Genomic DNA, 23,695 nt, shown 5'->3' on the forward strand with positions numbered 1-23,695 from the left:
ATAATGTAATAAAAGTTACTAAGGAAAAATCTGAAACTCATACTTTTAATCTTTCATTTTGTAATTACACGGAATTGCTGAAATAAGCACTTCAGTCATCTCTCAATACATGATCTCTCTTCTACTGTTTCCTTAACATGCTTGCCATGGACAGAGGAAACCACTACCAAGCTAATAATATTAATCTCTGTTCTTTTGCAGCACAGTAAAGAGTGAAAAGGTATTGAGGCTAAATTAGGAAAACTATAGATTACAAAAATAGTTCTTTAACGTGGTCACATTTATTACATCAATAAAATAATTAATATTAAAGCTGGTGGCTTTGCCCGGCTTTTGTAAACAGGCATACATGAGTCCAGGAGTTCAGACAAGCACAAACATGGTCAGATGTGGTCATTGTCTCTCTCAGGGGTAAATGTATGAAGCGGTGATAAGAGTGGAGAAGTGTGCCAGTGGAGAAGTTACCCATTGCAACCTATCAGCTGCTCTGTGTAATTTGATAGTATGCAAATTATAAATGTTACTTCAATGCTGATTGGTTGCCATGGACAACCTCTCTACTGGCTCACTTCTTTGATCTTATCACTGCTTCATACATTTACCCCTCAATGTTCTATCTGTCCAGAGGGACCCAAGAAAGTTACTTTGGATCTATAAACACCACGAGCTGCAGCTAGTTAAGCCAAATACGTGGGCACTATAAGTATATAGCACATACATATACACACACACTACCAGTCAAAAGTATTCGAGCACCCCAGTTTTTTCCATTTTTTATTGAAATTTAAGCAGCTTTAGTCCAGTGAATAACCATAAATGGTAAACTGCTGGAGGTAAAAAATATAAAAAATGCTTTAGGTTAGCAAAAACTTAAAAATGTGGATTTCAGTTATTAAAAAGTATTTTCATTGAACAAGTAATGAGTTAAAATCCTACTGCTGCTCTGCAGCAATGAAAAAGAGGCTTCTCTGGGCCATGGAGCACTGCCAGTGGCCTACTGAAGACTAGAAGCGTGTGGACCCATGAACAAAATAAAAAAATTCTAGTTCAACACGCAGGGGTATTTTGTGGCGTCAAGTAAGCAAAAATATTGTTCCTTGGTTTTTTGGGTTTACATACAAGCCACTTATAAAAGCCCCCACTTCCCAGCATGTTTAAGCCCAAAATATAAGTAGAAATGTTTTTTTATAGCAAAACATCAAATATTTTGTTGCTTTGTTCTCTTCAATTTTGGTCTGAAACATGCCTGAAAGCACTCAGAAAATAAACATTTGTGACATATACTGTTAAATATGGAGGGGGAAATGTCTGGGACTCTTTTGCTGGATCCCAAGTTAGTGACTTGCAGAGTAACTGGCACCCTGTAAAAAAAAAAAAAAAAAGGCTAACAATGCATTTTGTAGCGCCATTTAATACCCTCTGGTCTACTACCATAGTTGGTCAAGGATTTATCATACAGCAAGATAATGACCCAAAACATACCTCCAAGCTATGTCAGAACTACCATTAAGGGGATGCTTAAGACAGCAGGCTGCATGTCATGGAATGGTCGGCAGTCTCCATACTTAAATCCCATCCAGCTGGTTTGGGATAAACTAGACAAATGGGTGGAAGCAAAGCAACCTACGAGTGCAAAACATTTGTGGGAACTTCTGCAACAGTATTGGGAAGAATTCCTGAATTATATTTGATTTTCATTGTAGAAGTATTGCCATAACTACATTTTGTTAAACAAAATTTCTATGATTTTTTTTTAGCTTCACCTGTATATTTGTTCTGTAGGCCTACTTTATATTGAAGAGTACATTAAGACACTAAACTGTGCAAATGTCAATAAAAACTGGGGGTGTCCTAACATTTTTGATCGACAGAGTGTGTGTGAGTAAGATTATATATATTTAGCTTCGCCCTCAGTACAGATTTGTTTAAATATAAAAATACATGGTTTTGATAACAATGTCCCCTTAAACTGGGCTGTCACTCAGAACTTGCCACATTAAATAGTGAACTACAGTAACAGTAAGATTCATTGGAGAGCAGTCGGTGCGGTATGCGCCACATAAAGTAGTATTAACTATCCTTTAGTGAAGAAGGAAAATAAAGTTACCATAGGGTAGCCGCATTCATACAAAAACCATGGCAAAATTCAGGATGCAATAAAATCTCAGAGCTCACAAGCTAAATGGCAACTAGGTCACCTTGACTGACATTGCACTAACTGCTATGGCACAGAACAACATGCTCCATTCAACCTTCATTTAAGTTACTTTGCAAAATGGCAGTGTAGGAGCACACAATTAAAAAAAAAAAAAAAGTTGAAAAAAAAAATCCTTCAAAATAAAAGAAGAGCGCACAGAGTACACAATTCATTGTCATATAAATAAACAAGATATATATAAAAAAAAACCAAAAAAAAAAAACCCCACAAACAATAAATGAGAGCATCCCAGAAATGTAATCTGTCCGAGGAGGGTTTCTGAAATGCAAATTGATAAGTGAAGTGTTGTGCTGGAAGAAGTTCTGTCCAGATTTCAGTGTTATACATGTGGCTGACTTTAGTAAATACAAAAAGCTGAACAAGCTGATGGGAATCACAGGACAATAGTGAGCGGTTGCAGCTTATCAGGGAGATAAACAAGACTTATGGGGTCAAATGAAGCACTCATTTCATTTATCCTGCTAAGAATAGTTCTGATTGTCTTCAAAGTCAACACCGATAACAGTATCGCTTTTACTGTCCGCATTTGGATGCCTTTACCTTTTACCGTATCACATTCATGGTCACTTATACGACTAGTACGGGGTAACAAGACAATAACTCTACTGTATTTTAACAGTGCTATACAATAGAGTCCCAGTCAAAGTCATCTTGGATGTCATCTGCAGGAAGAGGGCGACGCATGTGGAAGTTTGAGGATGGCATCATGTGAGGCTGATTCATTACTCCATGGTGTCCTGTTAATTCAAGAATAAATAAATATATATTATAAAATCTGAATTTTATACATTTCAATATTTACTTGACTGCCATTAAATAAACTAACCTGATGAACTTCCCTCCCAGAAAATAGAGGTTACAAGTAACTTCCTGAAGTACCGTGAGACAAGTTTTTTATATTGAACAGTTAGGGTGTGTTGCGATAAATCAACAGTGATGAAATGTTGACATGTTACAATGTCAACATATCGTCCCTGGTGGCTCAGTAGTGACCTACCTGCTCCCGATGGCTGCAGCAGCTACAGCGCGGATTCTAGGTCCCGGTGGTCATGTGACTGTAACTTTTGGGTCAGAGCTGTGATCATCTGGAATTCCAGCGACTATTTCTACCCAAACCCCTACCTCTCTCCCTAGTGCCTAACTCCGCCTCCCATCACAGCTTACTAACAATGTCGACATCATAGCTGTCGACATTATAAATGTCAACACTGTCATTGTTGACCATTTGACTAAATCTCAACAGAAGAGGGCAAAAAATGTAATCTATGGGTTCATTTAGAGGTGATAAGCTGTTTATTTAAAATTTTTTTATATATATATATATATATATATATATATATATATAAAAAACACTATTATAAATAATACCAGCTTAACACTAAAGCACATATATTAACTTGTTCTCCAAGTATAGAAAAATACAATTTTATTATAGGGGAAAAAATAAATAAATAAAATATTATGATTAGTGAATACTAATACTTTCGGAATCTAACAAAAAATCCCCTACCAAGTGATCAGATCAATAAAACTATATTCAGAAAAATATCTCTAACTGCCAAAAAGAGAGATATTTAGCAAATAAGGCAGTTTCCCAAACTCTGCCATTACAGTTCAGATTTTAAGGATATCCCTGCTTAAGCCCAGATGGTTAAACCAGATTGACCGAGGTACTAAATAAGTCACCTGTGCTTCAGCACCGTCTGTCTCGCAAGCCATTATGTCCGACCCCTGGACTGTAATGGTTTGTGAAACTCTAAACTAAGGAAATAACTAGTGAAACTAAAGTTCCCATAATGCTCATTTAAGTCCTGGTGCATGGACACCTCCTGGACACTTGAAATAATGCTATAAAGCCAATCTGTGACTAGTTTTATATGATGACTGTGACATGGTTTTGCAATGTGAATGAATGCCCCTTTAAAAAAAAAGTTAGAGTTAGGAAGGCATCATGCATGTCCGGCGAACTCAGACTTTATTACATCCTGCCCTAAATGGCCACATCCTTGGCCACATGTCCAAGCTGCACAGTACTCATACTGTACGTCATCCTTATCCAAATGTCTCCACTACCTCCTTTCCCCTAACTAATCATTTTTCATACCTCATCTGACATTATATCACCTGCAGCTGTCTCCTATGACGGAACCCCCCTCAGCCACACTTCCAGATACAGGAAAAGAGATTGGGTTAAGCTGCGGGGAGGGTTAGGGTTAGGCACTATAAAGGGAGAGTTAGGGTTAGGTACTAAGGGGGCAGGGTTAGGTAATAAGGGGGCAGGGTTAGGGTTAGGCTGCGGGTAGGGTGGGTTAAAGTTAGAATACTTACCTAGCAAGCGTCGGGATGCCGCTGTCAGTATTCTGACCGCTGGCATCCCAATACCATCCCATTTCCTCAATTCTGCAGAAAATACAGTTTACAGCAAACTGTGTTTTTCCACAAACTACCTGCCGTCTAATATAATGAAATACACTAAATTCTACACAGGATATCACTGGTATGCATTCTAACACTAAGGGGCATATTACATTTAATTACATACAAGGCTATTAACCAAACTGCACCATCATACATCTCCTCACTCATCTCAAAATATCTCCCTAACAGACCTCTCCACTCTGAACAAGATCTGCGTCTCGCATCCACAAGTATTACCTGTTCCCACTCAAAATTACATGACTTTACCCGGGCTTCACCCACTCTTGTGGAATGCCCTCCCACGCACAATAAGACTCTCCTCTAATCTCCAAACCTTTAAATGTTCCCTGAAAACTCATCTCTTCAGACAAGCCTACCAAATTCCAGACCCACCCACATAACCTTCAATGCTTCCCTATCCAGTTACATTCTCTGTACAGCCCACATAACTTCACAAATTTTGTCTTCCAACATTGCTGGGTGATATCATCATACAACCCATTAAGAACCTAGCAATCTGGTGGACCATTATGCAACAGCTAGCATCTATCCTTGTGTATCAATGCCTATTTCCCTATAGATTGTAAACTTGCGAGCAGGGCTTTCCTACCTCTATGTCTGCCTGTCTTTGCCTAGTTTTGTTCTATAACTGTTGTTCTAATTGTAAAGTGCAACGGAATATGCTGCGCTATATAAGAAACTGCTAATAATTAATGTGCATAGTAATTTCACTTAGCAAGCCTAAGGTGGTGCTTGAAAGTTTGTGAACCCTTCAGAATTGTTTATATTTCTGCAGAATTTTGGCCTAAAACTACCTCAGATTTTCACACAACTGCTAAAACCAAATTTTTTTACACACAGTAAAATCTATTCCATGAAGTCCATCTGGAGGTTATGTGTAGTGGGCTGTGCAGGCGTGCACTAACTAATTTGAATCTGGCTCCCACCTCCTATATGGCCGCTCCTTCTCCAACAGAGCTTCAATCAAAGTTTAACAAAGTCGTTAGGGAACTCACCAAGGAATTAAACTCAGAAAAACCACAGGTAATGAGTATGAAACCAAACAAGGGAGGGATCCCAGCATCCCCCAGATGGATTTTCAAGGAATACATTTTATGGTGAGTAAAATCTTGTTTCTGGGATCTTACCAAAGCAAGCCAATTAAGGAGGGGGGGGGGGGGGGGGGGGGGAAGCCGCTCTGAGAATTTTCCAGCCCACACTGGCATCAATTTTGCAAAGGTATGTACAGATGACACAGTAGCTGCTCTGCAGATGCTACATGCCGTAAAGTCCAGAAAGCCCAACAGCACGAGTTGAGTGGCGGCTGTGACTCATCTGGCGATGGATCATTGAGAGGCCACCCAGACTCTTTTTGGGGCATCAATTAATATAAACAGGGAATCTGAACGTCTTAGTGACGCAGTACTTTCGAATGCGTAACACCCTCATCACATCCAACAGAGCTAAGGAAGAAACTTGTCCTCAGAGAGCACAACCTAAGCCCTTTTGTCAATCTATCCTGCAAAAGATAAACAAGATAAAATAAACCTCTCAGGTTTGAATTTATTACGGTCACACAAGGAAATATATATCCTACAAACTCGATCTTTGAGGTGACTGGTTTGCGAGCCTGTATCATGGTTTTCACTACAGATTGTGAAAAACCCTTTAGCACTCAATATCTTGGACTCAAGTACCATGCCGTCAAAGCAAACCAAGGTAAATCGGCCCCTGAAACAGGGCAAGGGCCCTGAATTAACATATCTGGGCGCAGAGGTAGATGGAATGGCTCATCTACCAACATGCTCTGCAGAGTTACATACCAATGTCGGCGCGGGAAATCTGGTGCTACCAGAATGACAGGCCTTGCTACTAACAGAGTCCTCTTAAGTTAAGCGCCTTGAGTCCTATTGGAGAAAGAGCGCTATATAAATAAAATTATTATTATTATTATTAAGTACCCCTGGTAACATTACCAGAGGAGGAAAAATGGACCCCAACTGGAACAATCAGGGTGCTGTCATGGCATCCATCAGGGATGTCTGAGGATCCTGAGACAGAGACCCATAATTCATAAGCTTCCTGTTGAGATGGGAGACCGTCAGATCTATGTCTGAATGTCCCCATCTCGCTACTATCTTGGCAAACACTGCCTGGTGTAATTACCATTCCCTTGGATGTACTGTGTGGCGACTTAACAAGTCTGCCTCCCAGTTTTTCACCACTGGAATGTGAATCACAGAGATTGCGAGAATCCATTCCTCTGCCCAATGAAGGGTGTGAGCCACCTCTTTCACTGTTGGCAAGCTGCGAGCACCGCCCTGCTTGTTTATATATGCTACTGCTGTAGCCTTGTCCGACTGGATATGCACTGGCAAGCCCCTTACTTGGTGTTGAGCTTCAACGAGTGCATATTGAATTGCCCTCAATTCCAATGTGTAGATGGGCAGACACCCCTCCCTGGAGGACCAAAGCCCCTGTAGATGTTTCCCTAGAATCACCGCCCCCCAGCCTGTTAAAATGGTATCTATGGTTACAATAGTCCAATTTATTATTGTCAATTAGCAAACCTGTTCAGAATTCCCTACTTCATCCACCATCGGAAGGATCGGCGGGTCTGAGGAGATAATCTGAACATTTGCTTTCCTAATTTAGAGATTTAACCCAATGACGAAGCAACTGGTTTTGCAAAAGCCAGGCATGAAATCTTGCAAAAGAAATTGCTTTGAAAGAAGCCATCATCCTTCCCAGTAAATGCATTGCCCTTAAAATGGAGATTTGATTCAACTGCAAAATGAGTGCTATCTGGATATAAGATCCTGAACTTTTCCCTTTGGAAGAAACACCATGCAACTCTGAGTGTTGAATAACAGACCCAGAAACGCCATCTCCTGAGAGGGAATTTAACTTAATTTGTGAATATTTATGATCCAGTCAAATCTCTGAAGCAGTTTTATGTTAAACTGAGGATGTAGTTGTAGCAGGGCCACCGAAGGAGCCTTTAGCAACAATATCATCCAGATAAGCCAATAAATTGATCCCCTATATCCTGAGTAGGGTGATCATGTACGCAATTACTTTTGTAAATACTCTGGGAGCAGTAGAAAGGATGTGTGGTAGAACCTCAAATTGGAAATTACGATTTCCTATTGCAAACCTTAGCAAATGTTGATGACCTATCCATATAGGAATATAGAGGTAATCATCCTTGATATCCATGGAAGCTAAAAAATTCTTCCTGCTCCACAGAACAAATTACTGTCCTTACTGACTCCATCTTGAAATTTTTCAAATGGAGGTAAGGATTTAGCCACTTTAAATTTAGAATGGGTCGAAATGAGCAGTCTGGTTTGTCTACTAGGAAAAGGCTGGAATAAAATCCCAAGCCTTGTTCTAGTACTCGTACCTGAATAATAACTCTGGAATCTCGAAGTGCAGGCACTGCTCTCATGAGAGCTATTGTTTCGCACCTATCTGCTGGCAGGGAAGTGGCAATAAAGCTTTCTGGAACCGGACCGCCCAGGTCTAGAATATAACCTCTGGTTACCATCCCACTTACCTACAGATCTGGGCTGGACTGAATCCAGGAGTCCCTAAACCTGAGCAAGCGAGCTTCCACCTGTGGTAGCATCCTGTTCCTTAAACAGTCATGCTGTCTGCCCTGCTGGCTTTGTCACCTGGCGATGGACACATGGACCACCCTGTCTCCTGAATGCTCCTCTTCGGGTACCTCTGGGCAAACCCCGATAGGCCTGGAAGTTACTCCTACTTTGGTTCTGAAGGGCACCAAACCTAGTAGTTTTAGGTTTAGGTGTAGATACAGGAAGGTAAGGATTCTTACCTCCTGTGATCTGAGAAGTGATCTTAACCAATTCTGAACCAAACAGGGACCCACCTTCAAAACGTAAAGGATCTAAGGCATGTTTTGATTCCATATCTGCTTTCCACGATCTTAATCATAGAGAACGTCTAGCAGAAATTTCCAATGCTGAAATCGGACCGTGTACTTGAATCGTATCTATTAAGGCATTGACTACATATGTTAGGGCCTCTAAAATGTACTCAGCTAATGAATTAGTCTCAGAAAAATCATCTGATTGGACCTAGAAGTCATCGGAGTCATCCAGGAATTAATAGCTTTAATTAGCCAGGCACTAGCTAGTATTGCCTGAGCAAGACACCAGACAGAAAAAAAAATAGACTTAAGTACAGTCTCATTCTTTCTATCAGTCGGATCCTCAAGGGTTACAATTGTGCTGAAGGAATCAGTGTTCCTCACCAACCTGGCAATAGGTGCATACACCGCAGGTGGCTTCTCCAAGAGTTGGGTATCGTCCACTGAAAAGGGATACAGATAATTAAAAGTTCTCATTATTTGAAATCTAGCATCAGGATTTCATTTAATTTTAAAATTCTGGGAAAACAGTCACGTTTCTTCTTTCGTTTAAAGAAAAAGGAGATTTATGGTAAGACTTACCATGGTTAAATCTCTTTCTGTGAGGTACACTGGATTCCACAGGGAATAACATCGGGGTCTAGAGCTGGATCTTGATCGGAGGCACCAACAGGCTCAAGCTTTGTCTGTTCCCAGGATGCACTGCACCGCCTCCTCTATAGCCCCACCTCCAGGCACTGGAGCTCAGTATTGTTAACCAGTCCAATGCAGTAGCAGGTAAGAGAGACGATAGTCGTTAGCCATATAGAACCACATTTTCACGAAATAAGAAGGTACCAGCGGCTAATGCCATACAAACCCAAAAGAAGCTAAGAGCGTCAGGGTAGGCGCCCTGTGGAATCCAGTGTACCTTGCAGAAAGAGATTTAACCATGGTAAGTCTTACCATAAATCTCCTTTTCTGCAGCGGGGTACACTGGTATTCCACAGGGAATAACATCGGGGATGTCCTTAAAGCAGTTCCTCATGGGAGGGGACGCACTGTAGCGGGCACAATAACCCGGCGTCCAAAGGAAGCATCCTGGGAGGCTGAAGTATCAAAGGCATAGAACCTGATGAACGTGTTCACCGAGGACAACGTAGCCGCCTTGCACAATTGTTCTGGGGACGCACCACGACAGGCCGCCCAAGAAGGTCCAACAAACCGAGTAGAATGGGCCTTGATAGCAGCAGGAGTTGGGAGCCCAGCCTGCGCATAAGCTTGTGCAATCACCATTCTAATCCATCTGGCCAAAGTCTGTTTATTCGCAGGCCAGCCACGTTTGTGAAAACCAAAAAAGGACAAAGAGAATCAGACCTCCTGATAGAGGCAGTTCTCTCCACATATATAGAGAGAGCCCGTACCACATCCAAAGACTGCTCTTTGGAGGAAAAACCAGAAGAGATAAAGGCTGGAACCACAATCTCTTGGTTAAGGTGGAAAGATGACACCACCTTAGTTAGATAACCAGGGAGAGTTCTAAGAACTGCACGGTCATGGTGAAAAATCAGAATGGGTGGACGATAGGACAAAGCACCTAAGTCTGACACCCTCCTAACAGAGGCAATAGCCAGCAGAAATAAGACCTTAAACGTAAGCCATTTAAGGTTCACAGCCTCAAGAGGTTCAAATGGAGCCCCTTGCTGGGCATTCAGAACAGACAGATCCCATGGAGCCACAGGAGGGACATAGGGAGGCTGAACCCGTAAAACACCCTGAGTGAAAGTATGAACGTCAGGAAGAGACACAATTTTTCTCTGAAACCAAACAGACAAGGCAGAAAATAGGATTTTGGTACTTACCAGGTAAATCCTTTTCTTTGAATCCATAGGGGGCACTGGAGTACTCTTGGGATATGGACGGTTCCACAGGAACTAGGCACTGAATAGTTAAACTTTGACTATACCTCCCCTCCATATCCCAGAGTACCTCAGTGTTTTTTTACTGACCCGAACTGGAGCTATAGAGGTTGACAATGGAAAAATACATATAACCCAAAAAAAAAACGGACAACAATAAAGTTGACACAAAACAAATCTGACAACTAACAGTTGACACCAACCCGATAAATTTCTAATTTGAAACAGTCGGTAAGAGTGTGTTACCATAATATTCCCTGCACTTACCACAACCAGGTAACAACTGCTCTGGGTGGGCGTCCAGTGCCCCCTATGGATTCAAAGAAAAGGATTTATCTGGTAAGTACCAAAATCCTATTTTCTTTTTCATCCACTAGGGGTCACTGGAGTACTCTTGGGACGTACCAAAGTTTCCCCCGTGGGCGGGAGAGCTATTTGGCACCTGTAACACTAAACGGCCAAAGCTAGATGCTGATGCCGCAAAAGTATCAAACTTATAAAAGCGCACAAACGTGTGCACTGACGACCATGTAGCCGCACGGCAAAGCTGTGTCGTAGAAGCTCCACGACCAGCTGCCCATGAAGTTCCCACAGAACGTGTGGAATGAGCTGTTACCGATGTAGGCGGCTGTAACCTAGCCTGAAGATAAGCCTGACGTATGGTCAGTTTTATCCATCTGGATAAGGTCTGCTTAGAGGCTGGCCAACCTCTCTTGGCAGCATCATAGAGAACAAACAACGTATCCGTCTAACGAACTGTAGACGTTCGGGATACATAAACGCGTAAAGCGCGTACCACATCCAGAGTTTCAGAATGTCCTGTCAACACAGGAACTACTATTGGTTGGTTGATGTGAAAAGATGACACTACTTTTGGTAAGAAAGCGGGATTCGTCCGAAGTTCCGCTCTGTCATCATGAAACACCAAATACGGTGGCTTGCATGACAAGGCACCCAAATCTGAAACCCGCCTTGCCGAAGCCAAGGCTAGGAGAAAAATCGTTTTCCAAGTGAGAAACTTAATATCCACTACTTGTAAGGGTTCAAAATATGAAGACTGTAAAAAATCTAACACCAGATTCAAGTCCCATGGCGCAGTAGGTGGAGTGAATGGAGGCTGTACTCTGAGGACACCCTTCATAAAGGTGTGTACCGACGGTAATAGATCCAATCTTCTTTGAAAGTAAATTGACAAAGCAGATATCTGCACCTTTAGTGTAGATAAACGTAGACCTCCATCTAACCCCATCTGTAGAAATAACAAAAGACGGGATAACTTGACAGAAGATGTCGGAACCTTCCGAGCTTCACACCAACCTATATAGGCACGCCAAATTCTGTAATAATGAGCTGCCGTAACCGGCTTCCTAGCTCGTAACATGGTTGGAATGACTGATTCTGGAATGCCCTCTTTCCTTAAGAGGGCGTTCTCAACAGCCACCCCGTCAAACGCAGCCGCGCTAAATCGGGGTAAAGGAACGAACCCTGTTGTAACAGGTCCGGAGGTAGTGTGAGCGGCCAAGGATCGTCTGCGAGTAATCCGCGAAGATCCGAGAACCAAGCTCTCCGTGGCCAATGAGGCGCCACTAGTATGACTGTGACGGACTCTCTTTTGATCCGTTTTAGCAATAGAGGGAGCAGCGGAAATGGTGGAAACAGATACACTAGACTGTATGGCCACCTGACTGTGAGAGCATCCACCGCCACTGCCTCTGGATCTCTCGTTCTGGATACATACTGGGGCGTCTGATGATTGTGGCGAGATGCCATCAGATCCACCTGCGGGCAACCCCACCTCTGGACCAGCGTGTGAAACACTTCTGGATTTAATGCCCATTCTCCTGGATGAAAATCCCGACGACTGAGATAATCCGCCTCCCAGTTGTCCACTCCCGGAATGAACACTGCTGACAATATCACTTGGTGATATTCGGCCCAATTGAGGATTCGAGCTACTTCCCGCATTGCCATGCGGCTTCTCGTTCCGCCTTGTTTGTTGATGTATGCGACCGCCGTCGCATTGTCTGACTGCACCTGAACAGCTTGAGCCTGCAACAAGTGCACTGCTTGTCGCAAAGCATTGTAAATTGCCCGGAGTTCCAGGACATTTATAGACCGCAATCTTTTGTGATCCGCCCAGAGGCCCTGGAGCTGAAAATTTTGAACTACAGCTCCCCAACCTCTGAGACTTGCGTCTGCCGTGAGAATTATCCAATTCCAGGCGCCGAACCGTTTCCCTGCGGTTAGATTCTGTACTTTGAGCCACCAGAGTAGAGACACTCTGGTCCTTGGAGACAACCTTACCCTGTGGTGAATCTGTAAATGCGAGCCCGACCACTGTGCGAGCACGTCCAGTTGAAAAGGACGTGAGTGAAGTCTTCCGAACTGAAGCGCTTCGAAAGCCGCCACCATTGTGCCTAAAAGGCGAATGCACAAATGAACCGATACCGTGCGTGGCTTGAGCACTAATTGTACCAGATGACGAATGACCTGTACTTTCTGTTCGGGTAGGTAAATTCTTTGATCTACCGTATCGAGAACCATACCTAGGAATTGAAGTCTTTGAGACGGAACTAGATGCGATTTCTTGAAGTTGACAATCCAACCGTGGTGAATCAGTACATTGTATGTCAGCAATGCCTGTTGGAGGATTTGTTGAGACGGAGCTTTGATGAGTAAGTCGTCCAAGTACGGAACTATTATCACTCCTAGGGATCTGAGATGAGCTATCATCACAGACATCACCTTGGTGAATACCCGAGGCGCTGACGAGAGGCCAAACGGTAGAGCCTGAAACTGGTAATGGTTCTGTCGTATTGCAAACCGCAAAAACCTTTGATGAGGAGGCCAAATCGGAATGTGTAAGTACGCATCCTTAAGATCCAGCGCAGTCATGAATTCCTGTGGCTCTAGACCTGCAATTACTGACCGTAGAGATTCCATCTTGAATCTGTAGTAAGTGACGTACTGATTGAGGCCCTTTAAGTTCAAAATTGGCCTGACCGAGCCATCCGGCTTCGGTACCAGAAACAGACTGGAGTAATAACCCTGACCCTGTTGGTGCACAGGGACCGGAACCAAAACTGCTGCGTCCAGCAGAGACTGAATGGCAGTCTACAGAATCGCCCTCTTGCCGTCCGACAGAGGCAGTCCTGTCCTGAAAAACCGCATTGGCGGGAGACAGTCGAACTCTATTTTGTAACCTGTTAAAACTAAATTGCGGATCCACCCATCTGTGGACGTCTGAAGCCACGCCAACTGGAATGACTGAAGACGTGCCCCACAATAGGAGATCCGAGATGGGCTGGGAGCCCGTCATGCCACTGGCTTACCGGTGACTTTAGTATCCTGACGAGTGGTATTGGTGCGTTGGAAACCACGTCCCCGCCCTCGTCTACCTGGTGTGGCCGTTCCCCTGCCACGCCCGCGAAAGGACTGAGGTGTAAAGGATTTGAACGCCGGTCCAGAATACCTTTTTCTAGGTACTGTTGGTAAGAAAACCGACTTTCCTCCCGTGGCCCCAGAAATCCATTTGTCCAATTCAAGACCGAATAACTTCTCGCCCTCTAATTGTGGGGAAAGGGGAATGGGAAAACTACTGCACTAGTATTGTAGTTAATATACTTCTAAATAGAATGCCCCTTCATATAATGTATTGCCTAATAGTTGGTCAAGCTAGGGGGGTGCTGCCACAAATTGTATTGTTGCCAATACAAGAAACTGGTTTCAAGGGAAAGGGAAGAATTGGACTTGATATGGCGCACTCTAACAAAATATACTTATTTAAAATATAACTTTTATTATTACTTTATTTTAAAAAGCCAGGTACTGTGAAATATTAAAAAATATAGAGACAAATGTGAGACAAGGTGTAACAAACAATGTTAAAAGCCCACACACTCAAATTCCACTGTGCTGTGCAATGTCTTGTATGTATATTAAATTTATTCCAGGTTCTATGACCTTAATATATCAAACTACTGGTGCTGTCAGAATGTGATCTTAATCTTTAGTTGGATTAACAACTTGCTTAGACTTTACATCACTATTGTGTTATCTGTTGATTAATATTTGGTGCATTTCCTGTAACTGATCTGCTGGGTACCAAATGACCACCAATAATATCACCAGTCTATCTTCCGTATGTCCTCCTTAGAGGCTAATTCTTATATAACAACGTATATGTTATACCAAGTCCTTTAGTAGGACCTTCATATAGTGATTCCCACAAGACAAGGCTCCCCGCTCTCAGTCTCAGCTGTCAGCGCACTTATGTTCTTTTTTATGTATGAAAAGCTGACTGGTATGCTTAATTTCTACAGTCAGCGCTTTAAGCTTATTTACAGGCAAAGACCTGATTTTGCTTAGAATTGCACACTGCGCTCTCAGTCTTAGCTGTCAGCGCTCGGGAAATTTTTTCCCTCACAACCCGAATTTGAATATCCAGGTTCTAAGTGCTTAAGTATAATGGTCTATCTATAAGTGGGAGCCTGTCAGTCACTGTATGAGTTTTGAGCGAAATGCTCAAAGACTTCCTTAGTATTAAGAACTTCTAATAGCTTTATTGATTTGTGCTCTCAGTCTATGCTGTCAGCACTTCTGGTAACAACAGAGAAGATATTGTGTGACAAAATGGTGGTTCATGCACTTCAGAGGTGGCTATATTTGTCCTAAACAGATCAGTTTAATCATATCATTATATATCAGGAAAATACACTTTAATTTATATGTCACAATGTAATGTGTCGGTCTTGTCTGATATGTCTGTTCATGTAACAGCCTGCAACTGGATATAGTAGTTTTGTTTCTATAGCAGAAGTTTCCCAGAATATATCAGGAACACTAGTATCAATATATCCTAAAGATATTGGTTGATATCCACTTGATTGTCCTGATAACTTTCTATACCAGTATGTATTAAATCTGGGTGTTATTTATGACTTCCAAGATATTTTGCACTGTATAAATCTTATCTGGCATGAATGAGTCATAAGCTGCCCCAAGGTGGATACAATTACTGAGTATTGCAACAAATTGATACTGTTGTACTTAAACTGCTGTGCTGTGAATTTATCAGAGCACAGTAGCTGTGTTGTTACTTCAGATATCTATGAGTCATATGTTGCCTTAGAGTTGATACAATTACTAATCACTGTGGCACATTTCTATTAAGACACTTGAACTGTTTTACTATAAATCTTTATTTAAATATGGTGCCTCTATTATTGTTTTATAAGTTTTTAATATTTAACTAAAGAGACTCCATATGCTGTGCTATAAGCGTATTTTTGTGTGCAAATACAACAGCGTTATATTCAGCACAAGACAGACCAGCACTGGAAGGGCACTCAATACGCTTATAGCACAGCATATGGAGTCTCTTTAGTTAAATATTAAAAACTTATAAAACAATAATAGAGGCACCATATTTAAATAAAGATTTATAGTAAAACAGTTCAAGTGTCTTAATAGAAATGTGCCACAGTGATTAGTAATTGTATCAACTCTAAGGCAACATATGACTCATAGATATCTGAAGTAACAACACAGCTACTGTGCTCTGATAAATTCACAGCACAGCAGTTTAAGTACAACAGTATCAATTTGTTGCAATACTCAGTAATTGTATCCACCTTGGGGCAGCTTATGACTCATTCATGCCAGATAAGATTTATACAGTGCAAAATATCTTGGAAGTCATAAATAACACCCAGATTTAATACATACTGGTATAGAAAGTTATCAGGACAATCAAGTGGATATCAACCAATATCTTTAGGATATATTGATACTAGTGTTCCTGATATATTCTGGGAAACTTCTGCTATAGAAACAAAACTACTATATCCAGTTGCAGGCTGTTACATGAACAGACATATCAGACAAGACCGACACATTACATTGTGACATATAAATTAAAGTGTATTTTCCTGATATATAATGATATGATTAAACTGATCTGTTTAGGACAAATATAGCCACCTCTGAAGTGCATGAACCACCATTTTGTCACACAATATCTTCTCTGTTGTTACCAGAAGTGCTGACAGCATAGACTGAGAGCACAAATCAATAAAGCTATTAGAAGTTCTTAATACTAAGGAAGTCTTTGAGCATTTCGCTCAAAACTCATACAGTGACTGACAGGCTCCCACTTATAGATAGACCATTATACTTAAGCACTTAGAACCTGGATATTCAAATTCGGGTTGTGGGGGAAAAATTTTCCCGAGCGCTGACAGCTAAGACTGAGAGCGCAGTGTGCAATTCTAAGCAAAATCAGGTCTTTGCCTGTAAATAAGCTTAAAGCGCTGACTGTAGAAATTAAGCATACCAGTCAGCTTTTCATACATAAAAAAGAACATAAGTGCGCTGACAGCTGAGACTGAGAGCGGGGAGCCTTGTCTTGTGGGAATCACTATATGAAGGTCCTACTAAAGGACTTGGTATAACATATACGTTGTTATATAAGAATTAGCCTCTAAGGAGGACATACGGAAGATAGACTGGTGATATTATTGGTGGTCATTTGGTACCCAGCAGATCAGTTACAGGAAATGCACCAAATATTAATCAACAGATAACACAATAGTGATGTAAAGTCTAAGCAAGTTGTTAATCCAACTAAAGATTAAGATCACATTCTGACAGCACCAGTAGTTTGATATATTAAGGTCATAGAACCTGGAATAAATTTAATATACATACAAGACATTGCACAGCACAGTGGAATTTGAGTGTGTGGGGTTTTAACATTGTTTGTTACACCTTGTCTCACATTTGTCTCTATATTTTTTAATATTTCACAGTACCTGGCTTTTTAAAATAAAGTAATAAAAGTTATATTTTAAATAAGTATATTTTGTTAGAGTGCGCCATATCAAGTCCAATTCTTCCCTTTCCCTTGAAACCAACTTCTCGCCCTCGTAAGATAACGCTTCTATTCCTTTTTTTGACCTCTGTCTCCGCTCGCCAAGAACGTAGCCAGAGCGCCCGCCGAGTTGCTAGCGACGATGAAAGGTGAGAAGTAAGCTGACAGACGTCAGTAGAAGCTGTACATAAATAGTCAGCCGCTTCCCAGATTTGATCAGCGAGAAGTATAAGATGATCATCAGTTAAGGCAGATCTGAGTTCTGTTATCCATACCATTAGGGCCTTAGTTACCCAGATGCCACTCAACCCAGGTCTCAGCAGCACTCCTGCTGCTGTATACATTGACTTCAGCATAACCTCTATTCTACGATCCGAAGGGTCCTTGAGTGTAGTTGCAGCTGGTACTGGTATGGTTAATTTCTTTGTAAGTTTCGACACAGATGAATCCACCAACGGCGGATTCTCCCATGTAGCTGTCACAGACTCTGGAAACGGATAACTAGACCTAAATCTGTGAGGTACAGAAAACCGTTTACCCGGACTTCCTTGTTTCTAGTAACATTTTATTAAGAGATTCTGAAACAGGGAAACATATTGGAGTTCTCTGTCTTTTAGTAAAAACGACCTCATCATTTGTCAGAGGCTCCTCAGTTTCTGTAAAATTCAGAGACTGACGCACCGCTCTGATGAGATTATCAATGCCCGGGCTGTCAAAATTGTCACCCTCTGACTGCTGGTCTACTTCGCCCTCCTCACCCACATCTTGTACAGTGAGGTCTGGCGAAGAATCATCAGACAGTAACATAGCAGATACCGGTAGTTTATAAGAAAAATGAAACTTATCCCCCTTAGTCAAAGAGGATCTGGACCTTTGGTAAGGCTGAGACCCCTCTGGTAGTTCTAGCGGTCTCACCCTAGATTCAGATCTTGCCGCCTCTCGCTCCTGCTGAGAGGCGGCCAACTCTAATTGCAATCCAGCTAAGACATCTGCTAATATAGCCCATGGTGGGTCCGAGGTTGAAATTAAATTTGAAACCGGAGCAGAAATTGTATTTGTTTCTGAATTTACAAAACATACTTTACATGTGGTAAATCCATCAGGTAATACACCCTTACCGACATGGCAGTAAAACTGCTTTTTGGACTTTGTTGGTGTTTTACTCATTATGCAAACAGACAAAACAAAATACAAAGACAAACAACCTGCGCGACTCAGTAAATAGCACTAAGGTGTCTCTATATCTCTGGCCAAGTGTGCCAGTAATATGCCTGATCCCAAAATCCCCCTAACACCCCTGCGCCTTCAATGGTGGAGAGATGTAATCAGGAATTCTGGAAAAGAAAACAGGAAAAACAGGAAGCATGGTTTAATATGTCCCCATGCTCACAGAATATCACAAAAGTGCAAACTTATAACTATGTTGCAGATTTATATTTCTTTTATATGCATTAAAGCACATATATCCTGTTACAAAGGCTTAATCCTCTATGCAGCGCTGCTGGCCTTGTGCTAGGCTTCATACACACTCTATTTATTTAAGTGTGTCTCCCCCTCTCCCCCGTGCTCCGTGTACCGCTCTCTGTACACGGAGACCGGGCTATGACACTGCGCCTTCCGGAAGCGCATCGGAGCAGGTGAACATGCCGCATAGAACCGTGGAGCGGCCGGTGTGGCTCCGAGCGGCGGGAGAGGCACATACACAGCGGCGCTGGAAGCGGCGGCGGGCGGCTGCGGGCGGCACATACACACACAGTAATCCACACAGCGGGGCGGCAGCATGAGCTGACCGCCCCGAACACATATCTGGACCCTGTGGTGAGGGCAATGACGGGGCTTCTCTATAAGCACTGTCAGCCATTACTGCAGGTGTCCTGCACGTGGTAGTGAGGGAGCTTTTCTAGAGAGGTCCGACACCCACAGCTGCTTCAGCAACTTTCACTATCCCAGACCCTCGCCTTCTTGGAAGGGGGAAAGGGATTCCAAAAAAAAAATAATCAAAAAATTCAGAAATTGTGGATCAAGTTCCACAAGCCTAGTCTCGGTGAGCACCGAAAAAACACTGAGGTACTCTGGGATATGGAGGGGAGGTATAGTCAAAGTTTAACTATTCAGTGCCTAGTTCCTGTGGAACCGTCCATATCCCAAGAGTACTCCAGTGACCCCTAGTGGATGAAAAAAAAATATGAACCTTGAGGGATGCTAGACGAAGGCCTAAGTCCAGGCCTTGTTGCAGAAAAGCCAAAAGTTTGGCAGTGCTGAACTTGTAAGCATCATAATTCTTAGCAGCACACCAGGTGAAGTAAGAATTCCAGACCCTATAATAAATCCGAGCTGAAGCTGGTTTACGGGCCTTCAACATAGTTTGAATGACCGCCTTAGAGAATCCTTTGGTCCTCGGGAGGGAAGCTTCAAGGGTCATGCCGTCAAAGCCAGTCGAGCCACGTCCTGGTAGACACAGGGGCCCTGAATGAGGAGGTCTAGGCATTGAGGAAGTAGAAGAGGAAGCTCTATCAAGAGTCCCTGCAGGTCTGAGAACCAATGCTATCTGGGCCAAGCTGGAGCGATTAGGAGTAGTATTCCTCCTTCTTGCTTGAACTTCCGAATTACCCTGGGCAGGAGTGACACTGGAGGCAACACATATGGCAGCTGAAAGTTCCATGGAATGGCTAGTGCTTCCACGAACGCTGCCTGAGGATCCATTGTCCTTGCTCCGAAGACCGGACCTTATGTAATGACGCCCAAACGCTGACAGGGAGTGAGGGAGAGATGCAGCTCCAGGTCGGGAACATCTGCTGTAGATGGTGCCTGGGGCTGGGGGAGGGGCTACAGGTCAGCGCCTTATCCCCTCTGCTGGGCTTCACCACCAGGTACTACGGAGCCTATATGAAATGGATTTTAGTAAATTCGACCTGTTCTCCTTGCCCTGGTGGATATAGTGGGGTCCCTGCACAGCCAGTGTCCACGCCAGCGGCGCGGTCCATCTCCGGGGACCGCAACCGGATCGTGATTTCGGCGGGTCCCACCTGGGGGACCCTCTTACCTCCTCCCTAACGTGCTGCCACGCGATCCAGGAGAACGGCGGCGGTATGTGTGCCTTTGATGACCGGAGCGCCTCCGCTGCAAGTATCCGGCAACCAGAGCGCGGTAGTATGCAGCGCCGCTGAGGGAGGTGATGGAGCTTGAAGTTTTCTTTCTTCTTAAAACGCTCTTTTTAGGGCTGCTTAGAGCATCCCCACCTGTTAGTGACCTGCACTGCAGGCACCAACTTACAAACTGAGTTTCAGTGTCTAGGGAAGGAGCTATAGAGGAGGCGGTGCAGTGCATCCTGGGAACAGTCAAAGCTTTAGCCTGTTGGTGTCTCGGATCAAGATCCAACTCTACACCCCGATGTTATTCCCTGTGGAATAGCAGTGTACCCTGCTGCAGAAAAACTGGTACTAGACACTGGGACAGCTGACTCCTGAAGATGGTGTGTGTCCTGGACCGCATCTACCAAGAGACTCCTGATAAACAATGAGAATCATCCTCCCAATACAACTTTTAGTAGCTGTGGCCCCAGTAGATACAATTTTATCCAGACACTGCCATCTCTGCTCGATAGAGGTATCAGACAAACAGGAGGTTGAGAACTGTGTAAACTATAGTTAGTCTCTGCTATGGCATCTGCCATGGACATGGCCCAATCAGGCATACCTGACTGTTCAGCTGAAACTTCCGGGTAACGTGGGTCCGTACCACCTTTTGGCAATTGTTTTTCTCACATTTCGCACTAGTATTAAAAAGTGACTTTTCCTTTTTTTTTGGAACCCTTGCGTAGTTTCTTCATGATAGAGAGAAAGAAAGACAACTCTAACCATACAGAAACTACCTATATTTGTTTTCCAAAAATACAGTATAAACGGCCAAATCTTGCAGAGATATACTAAACAAACACCTGCACCTGCTCACTAACAATACTTAAGGTAGTGAGAAAAAACACATGCCATGCTGTTCTCTCTCTGAAACTGCTTCCAAAAAAAGAGCAGTAACACAGGTGTGTACACATATGCACAACAAATATAAATAATCGTGGTGTACTGCTACTGGTCAGCCTCTCCCCCAGCATGTCTGCTTCTCAGGCACAGGAGCGCTCAAACCACCGCCAACAGTGGGGGTGATCCAGATCTGATCGTAGATGTGCTAAATTCAGTACATCTATGATCTTGTTTCTCTGAAATGCGGGGGGACGCCCAGCACAAGGTTAGTCCGCTACGCATATCAGGCCTTGCCCCCCCACCGAACAGATGCAAATGCATTGCACGGAAGCAATGCTTTAGCATCTTCCAAGTAACTCCCTGCCTGCGCAGCCTAGCTGTTCGGGCGTTCTAACGCCGTTGGCACGCCCCCAACCGCATCTCACTGGCTGCGCGAGTGCACTATGTAAAGGGCTTCAGAGTGCGATCACTGTTGTAGCAACGATTGCCTCTGAATTAGGACCCGTGTTTGGTGTGTGTTTCTAGCTTGTCTCTGATTACAAGCAGCTGCTGCTGATTGGGGTGTGACTTATTTCAGATGCATGGGATCATGTCCGGGCTTTTCCCCTCAAGCTCAGACAAGCCTGTACATGTCAAGTGTGGTGTGGCTATAGGCCCTAAAAATCCTGCATGCTTGCACAACACACAGCCTGCTGAGTAGTAAGTAATAGTAACAGTAAATTTCTTGACTCTTTGAGGAAGCTCCAGGAACGAGCGAAACGCATTAGAGAAACAATTGATGACAGTACCATTCATCTTGGATATCCATGTTTATCACTGTGCAAGCGCAGGATACCAGCGGTATTTCACCAGCGAAATTCTTAGGGACTGCAGCGGCACAATACATGCGGGAGGTCTGAGACGTCCGGAGCCTCCGAGCCGCACCCGCACGGCGCACACAGTGAGTGTCCAGCTGGATCCATCTTTTGAATTGAGATGGAGGGTGAGCGCATTACAGTTAGCCTGCCTAGGCTATTTGGAGCCTGTTGTCATTCACAAGGAGTTTATTGAGACTTTTTAAATAATAATTGATGAACTTTTTATCTCAATACATGGTCTCTACCTAATTGATAAGTGAACTTTCTGTGGTCATTTACAAATATATCAGTGAGGAGGATATTTTTCACATGAGAGACTGTGGACATGGTCTATATCTAATATCTGATCCTCCTGTATATGGAAGTTGATTATATAGCCGGCTATTAGAAATAGGATTTAATTAGGTTCATTTATATGGTTAATTGTGCATGCATACAGTTTTTAATTATTTGTAGTCAGTGTGTATATATAATCATTTAAAGGTATACATGATTAATTCATTGAATAAATATTTTTATTATATACATGTGAATTCACTCTAATTTCTTAAGCCTGCTAGATCTGATTAGCGCTGAGTGTCTTGCAATATTTGTTCAACTGGTTCTCATATGTGATTGGAGACCCGGTTAGTTATTCCTACACAAGCATAATAACACTCAGCAGCTGAAAGTATAAATGTATTTATTTTAGACTTTATTTAATAAGTTACTATTAGCGCCGTGAGATAATTGTTGTAAAGTAAATCTCTTACCTTTCTTGCCTGCGGCCCTCTCAGATGTGTGTCTGGAGTAGGGGAGAGACCCAGGGACCCCTGCGGTTTAGTGACTCTCCAAGAGACCGTCATTAGAGTGGGATAAAGGGTTCAAACAAACCTTCTTACTATCTAACGCCCAATCTGTTTGTGCTTGCCGTCTGTTTCCAGAGACTAAGCACCCAAATTTTAAAACAAAAAGAAACTAAACCTACCTAAAATAGAGACTAAAGAACTGTTGGAGGAGAAGGGGTTATTATAGGGTGTGGGAGCCAGTTTTAAACTAGTTAGTGCATGCCTCCACAGCCCACTACATACTGTATAACCCAGAGGTAATGGCTTCCCCCAGATAAAGAGAACCAAATCAAACAAGACAAAAAAATTAATCATGCTCATTTTTTATTGAGGAAAATTATCCAATATCTCATATCTGTGAGTGGTAAAAGTATGTGTACCTTTGCTTTCCGTATCTGGTATGACCCCTTGTGCAGCAATAACTGCAGGTAAAGGTTTCTGGTGAATGTTGATTAGTCTTGAACATTGGATTGAAGGAATTTTACCCAATTCCCCCGTACAGAACAGCTTCAACCCTTATGCTAAAGGTCCTTCTACAACATTTTGATTGGATTAAGGTCAGGACTCTGACATACCATTCCAAAAATGTAAATGTATTATTCTTTAGCCATTCTTTGGTCAAATGACTTGTATGGTTTGGGTTGATATCTTGCTACATAACCCACGTTCTCTTGAGATGCAGTTCATGGGCAGATATCCTGATGTTTTCCTTTAGAATATTCTGGTATAATTCA

General features: G+C 42.8%; 1 protein-coding gene across 3 annotated transcripts in view; it reads right to left on the reverse strand.

Moving 5' to 3' along the window:
* Window positions 1-262: 262 nt before the first annotated feature.
* Window positions 263-23,695, reverse strand: part of FOXJ3 (forkhead box J3) — an 886,133-nt gene continuing 862,700 nt past the window's right edge. For all 3 annotated transcript variants that reach the window (XM_063942940.1, XM_063942939.1, XM_063942941.1), the window contains exon 13: window positions 263-2,955. In XM_063942940.1, the coding sequence (XP_063799010.1) occupies window positions 2,840-2,955 (116 nt within the window). In that variant the 3' untranslated portion in view covers window positions 263-2,839. The remainder of the gene's footprint in view (window positions 2,956-23,695) is intronic.

Source organism: Pseudophryne corroboree, chromosome 10 (genome assembly GCF_028390025.1).
Source record: "Pseudophryne corroboree isolate aPseCor3 chromosome 10, aPseCor3.hap2, whole genome shotgun sequence".
Taxonomy (NCBI): domain Eukaryota; kingdom Metazoa; phylum Chordata; class Amphibia; order Anura; family Myobatrachidae; genus Pseudophryne; species Pseudophryne corroboree.